Source organism: Octopus bimaculoides, chromosome 26 (genome assembly GCF_046866305.1).
Source record: "Octopus bimaculoides isolate indiv1 chromosome 26, ASM4686630v1, whole genome shotgun sequence".
In the NCBI taxonomy this organism is placed as follows: domain Eukaryota; kingdom Metazoa; phylum Mollusca; class Cephalopoda; order Octopoda; family Octopodidae; genus Octopus; species Octopus bimaculoides.
In genome coordinates, this window is record NC_142953.1 from 19,953,092 (window position 1) to 19,970,465 (window position 17,374).

At 39.9% G+C, this 17,374-nt stretch overlaps 1 protein-coding gene across 2 annotated transcripts in view; it reads left to right on the forward strand.

Annotated features, from left to right (window-relative positions):
- LOC106868958 (uncharacterized) overlaps window positions 1-17,374 on the forward strand; it is a 117,247-nt gene that overhangs the window by 96,219 nt on the left and 3,654 nt on the right. For both annotated transcript variants that reach the window (XM_089342784.1, XM_089342783.1), the window contains exons 7-17: window positions 1,159-1,242; window positions 2,124-2,267; window positions 4,281-4,342; window positions 6,496-6,645; window positions 7,850-7,941; window positions 8,327-8,407; window positions 9,820-9,952; window positions 11,850-11,980; window positions 13,248-13,354; window positions 14,223-14,325; window positions 15,788-15,930. In XM_089342784.1, coding sequence (XP_089198910.1) covers window positions 1,159-1,242; window positions 2,124-2,267; window positions 4,281-4,342; window positions 6,496-6,645; window positions 7,850-7,941; window positions 8,327-8,407; window positions 9,820-9,952; window positions 11,850-11,980; window positions 13,248-13,354; window positions 14,223-14,325; window positions 15,788-15,930 — 1,230 coding nt within the window. The remainder of the gene's footprint in view (window positions 1-1,158; window positions 1,243-2,123; window positions 2,268-4,280; window positions 4,343-6,495; window positions 6,646-7,849; window positions 7,942-8,326; window positions 8,408-9,819; window positions 9,953-11,849; window positions 11,981-13,247; window positions 13,355-14,222; window positions 14,326-15,787; window positions 15,931-17,374) is intronic.

Here is a 17,374-nt window from a genome sequence, read left to right on the forward strand (position 1 = left end):
TGCAGATAACTTTTAACTTTGCCTCGTATATTAAGGCAGCAAGCTAGCAGAATCGTTAGAGGGGACTAGAGTAGGGTGAAATGAAGGAGACCTTCTTCAGGAGAATTAGGCTTATGCCTGTTGTGAACTCCAGGAATCACAAGGTTCAGAATGTAACTCAGTTCCTGCGGTGCATGAGGGTACAACACTCCTCTCCACCAAATGGGATATCAGTCAGCCACAGGGTTAAACTTCTCAGCTACCAGGTTGGTACCTCTTTACAGCTGAGTGGACTGGAGCAATGTGAAATGAAGTGTTTTTTGCTCATGAGCACAAAACACTGCCAAGTTCAAATGCCACTGGGACTGACTTTACCTTTCATCCTTTCACGGTTGATGAAATAAGTACCAGTTGTACACTGGGGATCAATTTTAATTGACTCAGCCCTTCCCCCTAACTTGCTGAACTTGGGCCAGAATTTGAAACCAAAATTGCCAAGTATGTTAACCCTTTCAATACCAACCTGGCTGAAACCACCTCTGGCTCTGTCGTACAAATGTCTTGATTTCATAAGTTCTGAATTAAAATCTTCCACCAAACCTTAGTCACAATTTATGTTCCTAACACTAGCTTGATGATAACTGAGTTATTTTACTAAATTCTTTGTTATATTTAAAGTAATTGAAAGAAACACAGATCATCTCAACAGAAATAGGGTAACAAAAGGATTAAATGCTTATAAGTAAATACTGTACCACACTTTTGTTAGCAGTTGTAAATTTTTTATAGAAATTGGATCCAGCACTGAAAGTTTCAAAACAATCTTCCAAAGATAGAAAACCAGAAAGAGTAAGAACTGCTGCTTAATACAGATACACCCATGCCCTAATTACCTTTTTTTTTTTCTATCTTCAATTGCATTGTTTACGTAGATGTATTTGTATATGAAATCTTGTAACTTTCTGTGTTGGCTCTAATTTGTACAGAAAATCTGTAGAGATAACTTTGAAAAGTAAAATATAAATGCTGTGAAATCTAAATTCTAAGTAATTAGTATTGTTGTTGTTACTGAAGACATTTTCTCATTTCTCTCTCTCTCTCTCTCTCTCTCTCTCTCTCTCTCTCTCTCTTTCTCTCTCTCTCTCTCTATTTATCTATCTCATTCTTTCTTTCTTCCAGGAATATGGTGATTGACATCATGAATATCAAAGGTTTGCCCTGTCACCCAGATTCCATAGACAAAACTGTCGATGAAAATATCAAGTAAACGAAAATTCTTTAATTAAATTTCTTTTGTCATCATCTTGTCTGCCTTTATAATTTTGGTCCATCTTTTTGTATCCCATGTTATTACATTTACATATGTACAAAGAGGAAGCACCACCCAACCAGGATAGCTTCTTTCTCTGAACATGAACGTTGAACATACACAACTCACGAACTCCACACAGAAGAAATATTCCCCCATCAACACATTTTTATCACTTTTTCACCACCCTCTCTTCAAAAATGTGAGTCTGCTCTGGCCCTTTCCTCTCATACTTTCCCCCTCTAAGCTCCTTATTCTCCCAGTATAAAGTTTCCCCCTTCATGGCAACTTCATTAGTGTTGGTATCAAGAGAATGGTGCCAGTACACTCCGTAAAACGGTTGGGATTAAGAAGGGCTTCCAGCTATAGAAATCATACCAAAGTAATCCCTGCAGCATGATGCAGGCCTTAGACCCATTGCGTCCTATTAAAACAGCCAACCCATGCCAGCATGGAACATGGATGGAAAACGATGCTGATGAGTGAAGCCAGAAGAATCAGGGAAGGTGGGGATGGGGTGGGATTGCAAAAATGCATGGGTAGGGGTGAGAAAAATGAGAGGCAGATAAAATCATGGGGACAAGTGACAAATCTTGACCTTGACTTTTTCTTGTCTTGTCCCCATTCCTGGTGGAACCTAGGCTCTGTAGCAATAACACAGTGGACCACTGATCTACATATAGCTTGACCAACACTTTATCCATGCTACATTTCAATTCCATCACCAAATGATAACCTTCACAGATAAATGCATGACCATCACAACCTCACATCTCTCTCACCCTGTTATAAATTTTAATCATTTATAATGATGATGATGATTTGCCAACTTCAGGTTGTTTCATGATGATGACAAAACCGATGTACACCATTCCAGTATTCCTCTCAACAATTTTCTGGTAGCCGTTGGCAACCTGAAATTCCGTGGCACTTCGATCCTCTTCCGTCTACCTCGCTCCATTTACACTCACACCAAAAGGTAAGATGAACCCTTTACTATTCAAACTGGCCATTTCAGGCCCAAATATTCTTCCTGTTCTATGTTTAAACTGGACAGATCAGGCCACTTGCACCTATCCTACAATGTCATTCCAGAAATATACAATCGCATCATTAAAATCTCAAAGCTACGAGATAATGTATGACAAATTCAAGACAATTTTTTTATTCTTTTACTTGTTCCAGCAGGAGCCATGCTGGAGCACTGTCCTAAAGTCAAAGATATCAACCCCAGGACTTATTCTTTGTAAACCTAGTACTTCTGTTTGTCTCTTTTGCCAAACCGCTAAGTTACAGTGACATAAACGCACCAACATCAGTTGTCAAGTGATGGTGGGGGAACAAACACGGACACAAAGACACACATAAATATATATACAAATCGTTGCTGTTATGTTAAACTGTCGTATGTCCAAATGTGTTTTTTCCAATATTTAATTTCGCTTGCAATAGCCGGTTCTTTTGGTCAAACTATCCCATCTCCAACTGCTTCAGATGCCAATCTATGAAAATTGTCAAAGTGTAGTACAACAGTTTAGCATTTTTCAAAATTGTAGTAAGTCCTGCATACGACAGTTTTGCAAAAATATTTCTGACTGAAAATATCATACATGCATGGAGTTACGATTTTTTGCACCCAACAAAGTATTATTATTAAGCTGAAACTGTTGCTAATGTAAAAAGAAATAGAATGGTGAAACCATTTATTCATTTTCTGAGAAAGCAACAATATATATATGTATATATGATAAGCTTCTTTCAGTTTCCGCCTATCAAATCCACTCACAAGGCTTTGTTTAATCTGAGGCTATAGTAGAAGACACTTGCCCAAGGTGCCACACAGTGGGACTGAACCCAGGACCATGTGATTAGGAAGCAAGCTTCTTACCACACTGCCATGCCTGCACCTTTGTGCAGAGTAATCTGACAGAGTAATCTGAATGCTGAAGAGTTAATCCTTCCTCTCCCCACCCCACCCTGTTCTTCTGAAACAAGTAATATGATAAAAGACAAAGACACACATCCCCACCCTGGGGAGATAAAATGATGAATGACTGGCCAATGCTAAGTAGCATCAACAGCATGAGGAAGGGTATATGTGTGATGGTGAATAGTCCACATTACTCCTTAAGGAGCATAGGCCCAGTTGCCTGGTTTCTTTTGTGTATATATTCCTCCCTGGATGGGACCCTGGTCCATCTTGGGAGTTGCAAATTTTTACCAGCCGAGGGGACCAGAGCTGTGTGAAATGAAGTGTCTTGCTCAAGAATACAACATATCACCCAATCCAGGAATTGAAACCACAATCTTAGTCATGAGTCCCAACACCCCTAACCAATAAACCATACGCCTTCACATATATATACATACATACACACAATGCAGCGAGCTGGCAGAAACATTAGCACGCCGGGCGAAATGCTTAGCAGTATTTCGTCTGTCTTTATGTTCTGAGTTCAAATTCCGCCAAGGTCGACTTTGCCTTTCATCCTCTCGGGGTTGATTAAATAAGTACCAGTTATGCACTGGAGTCGATATAATCAACTTAATCCGTTTGTCTGTCCTTGTTTGTCCCCTCCGTGTATAGCCCCTTGTAGGTAGTAAAGAAATAACACACCCACATGCACTCATGTATACATGCATATATGCACAAGATATACATGTGTATATACATGCTTCGGAAAGGGTTGAAAGATCCTTGCCAAACCATAGGCTCTATAAGATCAGTTTTCTGTATTTTGTGGGGTGTAGGGTATATACTCCCCCACCCACCATGACGGGATACCGGTCCATCACAGGAATGCTCAGTTTTGCCAGCTGAGTGGGCTGGAGCAACGTAGAATGAAGTGTCTTGCTCAAGGACACAACACACAATCATGAATCCGAAACACTAATCCCTAATCGATGTACGTCCACTATATATAAGGATAACCTCTCAAAAATTAATGTTCCTTTCTAATTCTCTCTCTCTCTCTCTCACTTATTGTGATAGGCCCAACACAGAAGTGACAAGCCAAGATGAGAGTTCAAAGAAACTGAAGCTGTCCAATGATGGTGAGTCTAACCAAACAACTTTTTTCCCTTTCTCTTTCGCTGCCTTACATTGACCAACAGACAGGCCCTGGATAGTGCATCGTACTAACGGCAATTGTGTTAGTATTAGTCACATCACAGCCTTATAGTATTCACAGTTCTCAGCAGTCTGGGGAAACTTGCCAAAACTGGGATTATCTTGTGATTACTCTTTTACTTATTTCAGTCGTTTAACTGCGGCCATGCTGGAGCACTGCCTTTAGTCAAGAAAATCAACCCCAGGACTTATTCTTTGTAAGCCTAGTACTTATTCTATCGGTCTCTTTTTGCTGAACCGCCAAGTTACGGGGACATAAACACACCAGCATCAGTTGTCAAGCGATGGTGGGGGGACAAACACAGATACACACACGCACATATATATATATATATATATATATATATATATATATATATATATATACACATATATACGATGGGCTTCTTTCAGTTTCCGTCTACCAAATCCACTCACAAGACTTTGGTCGGCCCAAGGCTATAGTAGAAGACACTTGCCCAAGGTGCCACACAGTGGGACTGAACCCGGAACCATGTGGTTGGTAAGCAAGCTACTTACCACACAGCCACTCCTGCGCCTCCTTACTTCAGGATTTTTACTCAAGCCATAATTTATTTGCAATTAGCTGTTTTCTTTAATAAATCAATAAATTATGTTGTTTGTGTAGTAAGAAGTTTGCTTCCTGATCAAATGCTTCTGAGTTCAGTCCCATTGTGTGGCACCTTGAGCAAGTGTCTTCTACTATAGCCTTCGGCTGACCAAAGTGTTGTGAGTGGATTTGGTGGACGGAAACTGAAAGAAGCCCATCATTGCACAATTGTGTCACATGTCAGATGTTGAAATAATAGGAGAGCAATGTGCAGTGAAGTGTTTTGCTCAAGAACACAACACTCCATCTCCCCATGACTGCCTATGCACGGAGTCAAAGCTGAAGACTTCCAGAGGCAGCATCCTTCACCTGTCCCTGTTGCTTCTTTCCTTTTCGCCACAGGATTTACAAAGAAAGTCTGATGAGGTCGGTGCGGGTGTCTTGGTTTGCTTAACAACCTGCACACGATGAATATTATCGTTGCGGATATGGTGTGTGCAGAGATAAACCCTTACTCTCTTGCCCTTCAGATTTGGTATTGGTCTGATGCAACAAGGACCACAAACTTAATAGCTATTAGGGTTCATCCATAAACCAGCAACAAACACAGCTGACAACCTCATCTGCCCCAGGACTATGGAAAATAAACTGCACCCTATGGCTGCCTATGTACAGGGTCAAAGCTGAAGGCTTCTCCTTGTCCTTGTTGCTTCTTACCCTTTCTCCACTGGGTTCGTGAAATATGGTGGTGTTGGGGGCCGATGTCTTGGTCTGCTGTACATCTTGTATGATGAATATTCTTATAGTGGACATGGTTTCTGCAGAACCAGTCCCATTTGCTCGTCCTTCAGACTTGGTATTGTTCTGGTGCAACAAGGACCACAAGCCCAGCAGCTATTAGGGTTCATATATGAACCAGCAAATGGCCTCTTTTGTTTTGTACCTGTCCATACATTAATCACATCAAATTTCTGTTTGTAGTCTCATCAATTACTGGGTTTTTCCCAATCTTAAATTTCTCATTTCTGCTCTGTCATATTTCTAATCATATATATATATATATATATATATATATATATATATATACACACACACACCTTAAAACTCTTCTCTCTAATTTGTCTTTTTTCTTTTTTCCCTTGAGCCCCGGGACTCAAAAGTGACCAGAATCACAACACATTTCCCTAGAACAGGATGTTTGTCCATTGCAGGCTTCAAGGCCCTTTGTCTTTTTTTTTTTTTTTTGAGGTGAGGGGACAAGTTGATTACATCAACCCCAGTACTTGACTGCTGCTTCATTTTATCAAGCCCAAAGAGATGAAGGGTAAAGTTGACCTTGGCAGGATTTGAGCCGAAAGAAACACTGCTAAGCATTTTGATCTCAGTGCTAATGGTTCTGGCAGCTTGCCACTTTCTGATATGTCAAACATCTAACATGTATCATAAAATCCTTACCTCTTGTGTGTCACACATCTAACACCTTAATTAAATCTCTCTCTCTCTTTCTCCCCTGATGTTTCTTAACAGATGCTAGTGACAGTGATGGTTCTCACGACACTTCATGCAACAACAAGGCTGATCCTCTTCCTACGAAAAACTATGAACTTGCAACACACACCGTCAAAGTGCGTCGGACCGGCACTCTGGCTGATGTAATGGCAATCTGGGATTTAGAAGGTAACTTACTCCAGCTGACATTTTATTGTCATTTCACTATTTAAAATCACCATCATCATCATCATCATCATCATCATCATCTTACATACTTACTTCTCTTGTTCATTGTTCTCTTCATCATAGATATAAGTACAGCTGTGTGGTTAAGAAGTATGCTTCCAACCTCATAGTTTTGGGTTCCGTCCCACTGCATGGTATTTTGGGCAGGTTTTTTTCTGCTATAGCCTCATACCGACTCAAAGCCTTGTGAGTGGACTTGATTGATGGAAACTGAAAGAACCCATTGTGTGTATTTGTGTATGTGTGTGTGTGCACATATGTTTATGTCTCCTTGTCTTGACATCATGTGATGATCATAATGATTACCGCTGTGAGTACGAGCAACGCTATTCATTTCCAGTATTCTGTGAAAAACATGTCTGGCCATGGAAAATATGCCTTGATAAACTCCATCCAATTCATGGATATCAGATGATGATGAGTGATATACACACACAGATCATCATCATCGTCATCATCGTTTAATGTCCATTTTCCATGCTGGCATGGGTTGGACAGTTTGACAGGAGCTGGCCAGCCAGGACACTGTCCATATACATATATATAAATATATATCATCATCACCATCACTATCACCATCATCATCATTATTATTATTATTAAGGTGCTAAACTGGCAGAATCGTTAGCACGCCGGGCAAAATGCTTAGCAGTATTTTGTCTGCCACTACATTCTGAGTTCAAATTCCGCTGAGGTCAACTTTGCCTTTCATCCTTTCAGGGTGAATTAAATAAGTACCAGTTACGCACTGGGGGGAGTCGATGTAATCGACTTAATCCCCTCCCCATAATGTGAGACCTTGTGCTTCCAGTAGAAAGGATTATTTATTATTATCATCACCACCATCACCACCACCACCACCATCATCATCACTACCACCACTGCCACCGTCATCGTCATCATCATCATCATCATTATTATTATTCAAAACAGTTTGATTCAGATTCCATACTGCTTCAAGTTCTGCAAACCGCTAATGGAGCCTATCTCCTCAGGCACATGGAATATCCAAGTATTGAGTGCCCTTTCTTTCATTTGTGTGTGTGTGAGATGAACAACCAAGACAGAATGAACAACCAGAAGACATTTTGTGTTGAATGTAATTTTTAAATTTTTATTTCTTGAATTTCTTTGTAAACAACAGGGACAGAAGCTGTGAGTGCCTCATCTACAATCCATTTAGAAGGGGACATGACGAGGTTCCAGAGAATGTCTTCAGTTGATTCTTTCAATCAGGTAATAAAACACAAATCTGAATAAATTAGCAGCATTTTTCCTCCATATATGGGCAGATGTGGGCATGTGGTTAAGAAACTTGCTTAACAGCCATGAGGTTTTGGATTCAGTTCCACTGCGCTGGCACCTTGGCCGAACGTCTTCTATGCCACAAGCCAACTGTTCCCTTGTCAGTGAATTTGGTAAAGAGAAACTGTGTGGAAATCCCTTGATACCACTGTAGTTATTTCTATCTAAAGCATCGCCTTTACCTTTGTAGCAATTGACTTTGGTGCTGCTACACCACTCATTGGGTACAATTCCTTCAAAGACCAGTACTTATTCTATCAACCTCTTTTTCATATGTTAAATGTCTGTTACTTACTAAGTGATGTTTCCATTTCAGCGTTCACACCCCAATGAGATGCTCACTGGTCTGCGATATTTTGAAAGAGAGAAAATTGCTACACTCACCAAAGACAGTAAGGTAGGTTTCCTAAAACATTGAGACCAGATGCTCTTGTGACATTGTCCCAGAGCAGCCCTGAACAAACAGGCCTATTATCAAAAGTGTTCCAGTTGTGACCTTCACTATGAGTTTTCACATTTTTGAAGAAGGTAAGGTGTTATTTATGAGGGGGATACAGTTACAAGTGACTGAGTTCTTTGGCGATATATTGTGCTTGAGAAGATCTGTGGAGCCAAGTGAGATCATAGTCATGGCCGATGCCCATGTTTCATAACCGGCACCTGTGCCAGTGGCACATAAAAAACACCCATTACACTCTCGGAGTGGTTGGCATTAGGAAGGGCATCCAACGGCAGAAACCATGCCAAATCAGATTGGTACCTTGTGCAACTCTCCAGCTTACCAGTTTCAATCAAACTGTCCAACCCATGCCAGCATGGAAAGCAGACACTAAATGATGATGATGATGATGATGATGATGATGATGTGGCTGCTGTTTCTTGCAGGTTCAGTGACCACATAGGTGTTCCTTCATTAATTTTTGAGGTTGTGTCTTGCTACATGTCACCTCAGCACTGCTACATGTTGGTGAGCTCTCTTGTCAGCACTACAACATGTCAGTTGGGTCACAATTTTGCTGCCACAAGTTCACTCTGCACAGTGGTTGGTGTTAAGAAGGGCATCCAGCTGCAAAAACCCTGCCAAAACAGACACAGTAGCCTAGGGTACCTGGCCAGCTCCTGTCAACCATCCTACCCATGCATACATGGAAGATGGATGTTAAACGATGATGATGATGATGTCAGCATTACGTTCTATCGGTACTGCCACATGGCTGTGTTGTCAAATTAATGCTACTACATGTCATATCAATCCTGCCCCAAGGTCTTATGGACACAAACCTACTGCCACATATTGGTCCAGCTACATGTCTTCCACCGTATAAGTACTTTCGCATGTTACATCAGTACTGCCACATGCTGGCAAGGACACATGTCAGCACTGCAAGTTATATCAGTACTACCACAAAGTGTGCTAGTCACATGCCAGCTGCCATATATCAGTACTCCCACATGTCACATCAGTAATGCCCCATGGTGGTTTGGTCTCATGGCGGCTGCCCCATATCAGCCTTCCCACATGTCACATCAACACTGCTATATGGGTTCGTCACACTCCTGCTGCCACATGTCACCACTACATGTCACACACTTCATACCATCATCCATCACATTTCACATCAACACTGCCACATGTTGGCATTGCTGTACATGCAACGACTAATCTTTCTTTTCATTAAAACAAATCCTGAACATAACATCTCCACCCACACCCACACCCACACCTAAAGTAGAACAACTTAAGATTAAAGATTAAGTAATCCAGTCAGATACACTTCTTTCTAATCTGTTAATCCATTTCTTTTACAGGAGGCCTTTTCGTGGGGCGCCGTCGACTACAACGCCTTCGCCAAGTGTTTACTCATCCTTTGCTCCCAGATAAAAGAAATTCTTAAGAGTGAGCCAAGGCTTCTATCTTTAAAGTCACCCACCTACATCCTAGGTTTGTATAATCTACAACAATATTTTCAGTCCATCATTGAAAGAAAACCATACTCTTTACTCTTTTACTTGTTTCAGTCATTTGACTGTGGCGAGGTGTGGGGGAAAAAAATAAAGGCATGAGGAGAAAAAACGAAAAAGGGGTTGTGAGAAGAAAATATATGCGAGGTGGGAGAAAAAAAACAAAGCAAAAAGGAAGATGGGACAATAGGGAGAAAATGGGGTGACAGGGAGAGAAGAAACGAGAAGAGAAAAGAAATAGAGGGAGAAGAATACAAAGTAATAGGTGCAGATTAGAGAAAACAGATTAGGAACATCCAGAGTACGAAGAGACGGTAGGTGAAGGAAAGTAAAGGAAAAAATAAAGATGATAAAGGTAATAAAGGAGGTTTACAAAAGTGGAAAAGTTCAAAAGTTTTTTAGACGTCGTGGTATATTGAGGCGATTTCCAATCAGAAGATGGGTCCAGTGTAATCCATGGGTAGGAGAGGTGCAGCCGGAAGGTGTAAAGTTCAGAATCAAACAGTCCAGAAAGAGTAGATCCAGAAGGAAAGAAGGTAGAATCCAGAAGTTCGTGTGTGATGAGAGGAGGCAGGATTAGCTGGTGCGACCACGTGAGCGTGTATTATATGTGGGACAATGTACAAAAAAACAACAACAGACGAGGACAGGTGGTGTAAATAACAAAAGGATGTATTAGTATGACGCTTGGGAATATATATATATATATATATACATATATGATTTGTTTATAGTGATCAAAATGTTTGTGCTGCACATTAGCTCACTCTCTCCATCAAATCGATGTTGCCTGAACTGGTGCACGGTGTACCACGCTTCAGGTGTCGAAGTGATCGTAGAGCAACGTGAGATGAAGTGTTTTGCTCAAGAACACAATGCACCATCCGGTCTAGGAATTGAAACCACAATTGCTAGATCATGAATACAACACCCTGACCACTAGGCCACTATATATATATATATATCTTCATTATAATATTATAAATGAGAAGAGCATACCCTATAACACATAGACCAGTTGTTTATTTTTGTATGTGTAACGTAATAATTTAGAAAAAAACCATCTAATGTGAACTAGACATTTCTTCAGTTTTTCTAAATGATAACCGTTCTTTGCAAAGAAAATAAAACATTCTTTGCAGAGAATGGCTATCATTTAGAAAAACTGAAGAAATGTCTAATTCACACTAGATAGGAAACCGATGGTTTTTTTCTAAACTATTACGTTACACATACAAATATATATATATATGTATATATACAGGTTTAGTGGAACAAACAGGGTAAGTAGGACTCAATGCATGAATATGTTCTTTTTGTTTTTATTTTTAATGAGCAGAAGGTTGCAATAGTGACTCATGGACTGAGAGTTTCATGTACAGCACTTATCAAACTGGCCCCAAATCTAGCAGTTCACATGAAGAACTAAGCTCTCAGGATTGAAGTTAGTTTGATAAATGCTATACACGAAACTCTTGGCCCTTGAATCACAGTTGTTACCTTCTGCTAATTAACCCTTTTGATACCAACCTCGCTGAAACCACCCCTGGCTCTGTAGTACAAATGTCTTGTTTTCAAAAGTTCTGAATTAAAATCTTCCACCAAACCTTAGTCACAATTTATGTTCCTAATGATAACCAAGTTATTTTACTAAATTCTTTGTTATATTTCAAATTAATTGAAAGAAACACAGAGCATCTCAACAGAAATAGGGTAACAAAAGGGTTAAAAATAATTGGCACACATATAAACACACTCACACACACACTCGCACAAACATGCTCAACACACGCAGGAAAGTATAGTGGTGAATGAAAGCTTAAAAAGCAATTGTCTGGGTAAGTTGTCAGTGAAGTCCAGTCTTTCTTTACTTTCAGGAGATATCCATGGCAACTACAGGGACTTAGTGTCCTTTGAGAAGTCCTTGTGGCGTATGGGCCCACTTTTGACACCAGCTTCTTTCTTGTTCCTTGGAGACTATGTGGACAGAGGAGAACATGGCATTGAGGTAACATTACTATATTTTCTCTTCTTTGAATACAATATATACTACACACACACATACATGCATAAATATATTCATTTTATGTCCAAAACAACAGCTTAATAATGACAAAGTTATTTTACTAAATTCTTCATTATTATCAACATTAATTGAAACAAAGGCAGTGGATTTCAAGAGAAATATAGTTAGAAAAGGGCTAAAAGATAAGGATATTTGCAAAGGGTTTCCTCTTTTAAGGTTTTCCTTATCTTTTGAGAAGGAAAACCCAACTTTTACATAGTCCTTCTACAAAACCAAGCTGAAGAAGTCTGCTAGTGAACATGACTTTGACATTATTGTCAACAGCGATTTGCGTTGAAGAAACCACATTGTTGAGAAGGCTGAGGGTGTCTTAGCATCACTCAGTAAGATCTTTATCAGTCACTCTCCAACTTGCAATTTAAAGCTGTGGCTAAGATACATCCACACTTAGAGTTTGCATCCCCTGACACTCAATCTAGCTTAACATATCAGTCTTATGAAAACTGTTCAGAAACTTGCAACCAGATGAATACCTACCTTCAGGCATCTACCATATTCTGAACGTCTTGCTTCCTTCGACATGGACACATTAAAGCTCAAATGTCTGGCAACTGACTTCGTAGACACCCACTAGATTATTCACCATCAGCTTTCCAACATAAATTATGTATCTTTAAATTTGCAATTTAATATTTTAATTAAAATATAAAACCATGAGAAAGTAAAACACTTATAAATAGATTTAGAATCTACCGATTAAAATTTCAACCACCTCATACAGAATTTAAACAACATTATTTATTATTTTGAAAACTTACAGTTTAACTTACCGTAAAATTCTTTACAAAAACAGGACTTGAACCTTTTCCTTAAAGATCAAAACTTTATATGCTCATACACCAAATTATAAATATTTTATTTAAACCAATTGTTTGGAGAACAACCATATTCTTTATACTAATAAAACTAAATCATTTTTGATAATTTTAATCCCATATATTATTTTTTGAACTCCGTATGTCTAACACTTGTGTAAATGCTTACAAAATCAAAAAACAACACGACATCCATGACTTTCAAAAACATTTTTTTCACGCTCAGAATTACTGAAACGTAAACCCCTCACCCCTTTTTTGAAAGACTTTTTTCTCTGTGCACTTCCTATGTATATTTTATGTTTCCGTTCATGCAGTTTTGTTTGCGTTTTCGTGCATGCAGTAAGTTCATTGCTATTTTCTCCTGCCTCCAGGTCGTGTCGTACTTATTTGCTCAGAAACTCCTCTCTCCAAATAAATTCTATCTACTTCGAGGCAACCATGAAACTCGTAGCATCCAGGAGGTTTTCAGCTTCAAACTGTGAGTATCTCGGGTGGGTCATGGTTATTTCAGTTCTTATGGGGTTTCTTTGTGATTAACAGAAATAAAATAACAGACACAATGACTCGAAATTTGTAAACTGAAACCAGTTGTTTTCATCCATTTCAGTTGATTTTTACCAATCGGTTTCACACATTGGTTAAAATAGATCTATAACGCTATAGTGTATAACCACTGATAAACATTTACACTCTCAGAGTGGTTGGCATTAAGAAGGCCATCCAACCATAGAAACCATGCCAAATCGGACTGGAGTCTGGTGCAGCTCTCTAGCTTACCAAACTTGGTCAAACTGTCCAACCCATGCCAGCATGGACAACAGACACTAAATGATGATGATGATATATGTGTGTCAATGTCAGTGTGCATGTGTGACAGGGTGTTTCTGTCTACCCAAAGCCTTGTGAGTGGATTTGGAAGATGGAAACTGAAAGAAGCCTGTCGTGTGTGTGTGTAGTTTGGTGGTAGAGATTAAATTGATAATGAGGATGCCAGCATTAGTGCTAGCACCATGTAAAAAGCACCCAGTCCATTCTATAAAGTGGTTGGTGTCAGGAAGGGCATCCAGCTGTAGAAACTCCTGCCAAAGCAGACAGTTGGAGCCTGGTGCAGCCCCTGGTCTTGCCAGTTCCTGTCAAGCTATTCGACCCATGCCAGCATGGAAAATGGATATTAAATGTTGATGATGATGATGAACATCAAAATCACCAACACCATCACTCATCATCATCATTCATAATCACCACCACCAACATCATCATCATCATCATCATCGTCATCATTATATTTTTAGTAAATCTCCAATTGATGTCTTCAATAATTGTTATTCCATCTCGTCCCATTGCAGTGAGTGTCTTACCAAATTTGGTACTTCTGTTGGAGAAAAGATCTGGGCAGCAATTAATGAATGCTTTGATTGTATGCCGCTGTCTGCTGTCATTGATGGAAAGGTAAGACTCTATGCATATAGCCCCTACACGTAATACGCTATACTTAAGGCAAGGCCCTTCAATTAAGACCCTAAACTTAACCTTTTAGGTTTTAATCTAGCCATATTTGGCCAAAATATCCTATCTGTTTTATATTCAAACCAATCAGATCTGACTTCTCTCACCTACCGTACAATGTCATTTAAAAAATAAACAATCACATTATTGAATTCTTAAAGCTTTGAGATAATACAGGATTAATTCCAAACAATATGAATAAATAATCTTTACATTTGACACAGAATAATCCGAATGTCAAAGGGTTAAGTGATTTAATAAGAATCAGAATTTCAACTTTGGTTTGATTGCCATTCAACAACATGTCACATCACTAAATCTTGCTAATGCCATGTAGGAAAGACATGGATATCACAAATTCTTTTATATCTCTGCCTTAAAAATTTTAAGCTTCATAGTTATGTCAGAAACATGTGTTTAAGCCAGTCGTATCCAACCCAGATATTCTACCTGTTTTATGTTCAGACCATCCAAATTGGGCCTCTCACACCTACCCTACAATGTCATTCTAAAAATAAACAATCACAACATCAAAATCTCAAAGCTGTGAGATAAAACATGATTAATTGAAAAGTATGTGAAGAGTTAATCTGAATGCTGAAGGTGAGAGGTAAGATAGTCTACTTAAGGCAAGGTGCTCCACTTCAAGTAAAACCTTGCACTTAAGACTCTACACTTAAAGTAAGACCTTACACTCAAGATGAAATTTGTTGAGGTAGATTTTCTACAACCAGATGCTCTTCCTGTTGCCAACCCTCAACTGTTTCCAAGTAAAATAATCCTTTCTACTAAAGGCACAAGGCCTGAAATTTGTGGGGAGGGTCTAGTCAATTAGATTGCCCCCCTCCCCAGTGTTTCGCTGGTACTTAATTTATTGACCTGGAAAGGGTGAAATGCCCTCATTCCCACCATTTATCGTTTTAAGTGTGGTAATTATTCCATCAGTCTCTTTTGCTGAACTACTAAGTCATGGTGGGGATGTAAACAAACCATGACTGGTTATCAAGTAGTGAGGGTCACAACAAACACAGACATAAAGACACACACACACGTATATTATACAATGGGCTTACACAGTTTTCATACACCAGATCCACTCACGAGGCTTTGGTCGGCCCTGGGTTATAGTGGAAGACATTTGCCCAAGGTGCCACATAGTGGGACTGAACCCAAAAATCATGTGGCTGCAAAGCAAGCTTTTTAACCACCCACCCATGCCCACCCCTAAAGGTGATGCTTACAGCATCTTTTGCTGCAACACCTTATTCAATCAACCATCAGCACTGACCCCCAACTTCCAGCACACTTTTTTTAAGCATTAACCCCCTCCCCTACTCTCTCCCATCCCCAACACTTTTTTTGGTTGTTTGTTTACGTTATTTATTGTGCTTCCTTTTTGCGCCAGATCTTCTGCACCCATGGTGGGATCCCAAGTCCTGTCCATGGCAACGGCAAAATGGAGATCATCAACAGCATTCCTGTGCCCTTGCCCAACCCTGAAGAGGAAAGCCCTCTCGCCTGGGAACTCATGTGGAACGATCCAATCGGGTGAGTAACCACTATCTCACCCCAAACTCTGCCTTCTTTTCTATTCCTTTCCTCCTTCCTTCCTTTTTTCCTTTCTTCTTTACTTCTCTTCTTTTCATTTGCCTATCTTCCTTCCTCCCTTTCTTCTGTCCTTCCTTCCTTCCTCCCTCCCTTCCTCTCCCTTCTTTCTTCTCAAAGGGGAGAGGTGGGAGTGTGTTCCTTGCACAGTTCTGAGACAAACAGTGCCTTTCTTTGGAATTCTTGTATTCTCTTTTTTGTTTCAGTCACTGGACTGTGACCATGCTGGGGCACCACTGCCTTCAAGAATTTTCAGTCGAACGAATCAACTGCAGTACTTATTCTACCGGTGCTTTTTGCCAAACTGCTAAGTCACGGGGATGTAAACAAACCAACACCGGTTGTCAAGCAGTAATAGGAGACAAACACTGACACAAAGACACACACATTTATACATACACACACATTTGTACATACACACACACATATACGACAAGCTTTTTTCAGTTTCCGTCTACCAAATCCACACACATGGCTTTGGTCAGCCCAAGGCTATAGTGAAATGCAATTGTCCAAGTTGCCACGTAGTGGGACTGAACCGGGTACCCTGTGATTGGGAAGCAAGCTTTTTACCACTCAGCTATGCATAATTCAAAGCTTCGAGAAGTCTCTTGGTTCGTTTCCTCTATTGCTCTCATCACAGAAGTCTAACGACCGATGTTTGTGGAAGGCTGGCTTCTTCCAGAGATGATGGCTTATGTCATCCAGCCCTGATGCCTTGTTGTCTCTTCAACTCTTTGGTGTGCATTCTTGGCACTAATTTATGATAGAGGCCAGGGACCAGTCTAGGGCAGTATGGCTATCTGCTATTTTGTGGTTGAAAAAAAGACCATCGTTAACCTTGGAAAGGTTAATGTAGCGCAGTTTTTTTTTTATCGGATGCAATCTAACATAATTTGGACTCAGAACATGAAGATGGACAAAATGCCACTGGACAAAGTGCTCAGCAGTGTTTCGTTCTGAACTCAACTTTGCCTTTCATCCTTTCAGGGTCGATAAAATAAGTACCAGTTGAGCACTGGGGTCGATGTAATTGACTCGTCCCCTCCCCCAAATTTCAGGCCTCGTGTCTATAATAGAAAAGGTTATTATCATATTTGAAGGTGGTGAGCTAGCAGAATCGTTAGCACGCTGGACGAAATGGTTAGTGGTATTTCAACCGTCGCTATGTTCTGAGTTCAAATTCCGCCGAGGTCGACTTTGCCTTTCATCCTTTCAAGGTCGATAAAATTAGTACCAGTTACATACTGGGGTCGAAGTAATCGACTCGTCCCCTCCCCCAAAATTTGAAACCATTATCATTATTATTATTATTATTTGTAAATCAAAACAACTGAATGTTTCTACACTCGTTCATTTTGGCAATGAAGTTTCTCTGGAGAATGTT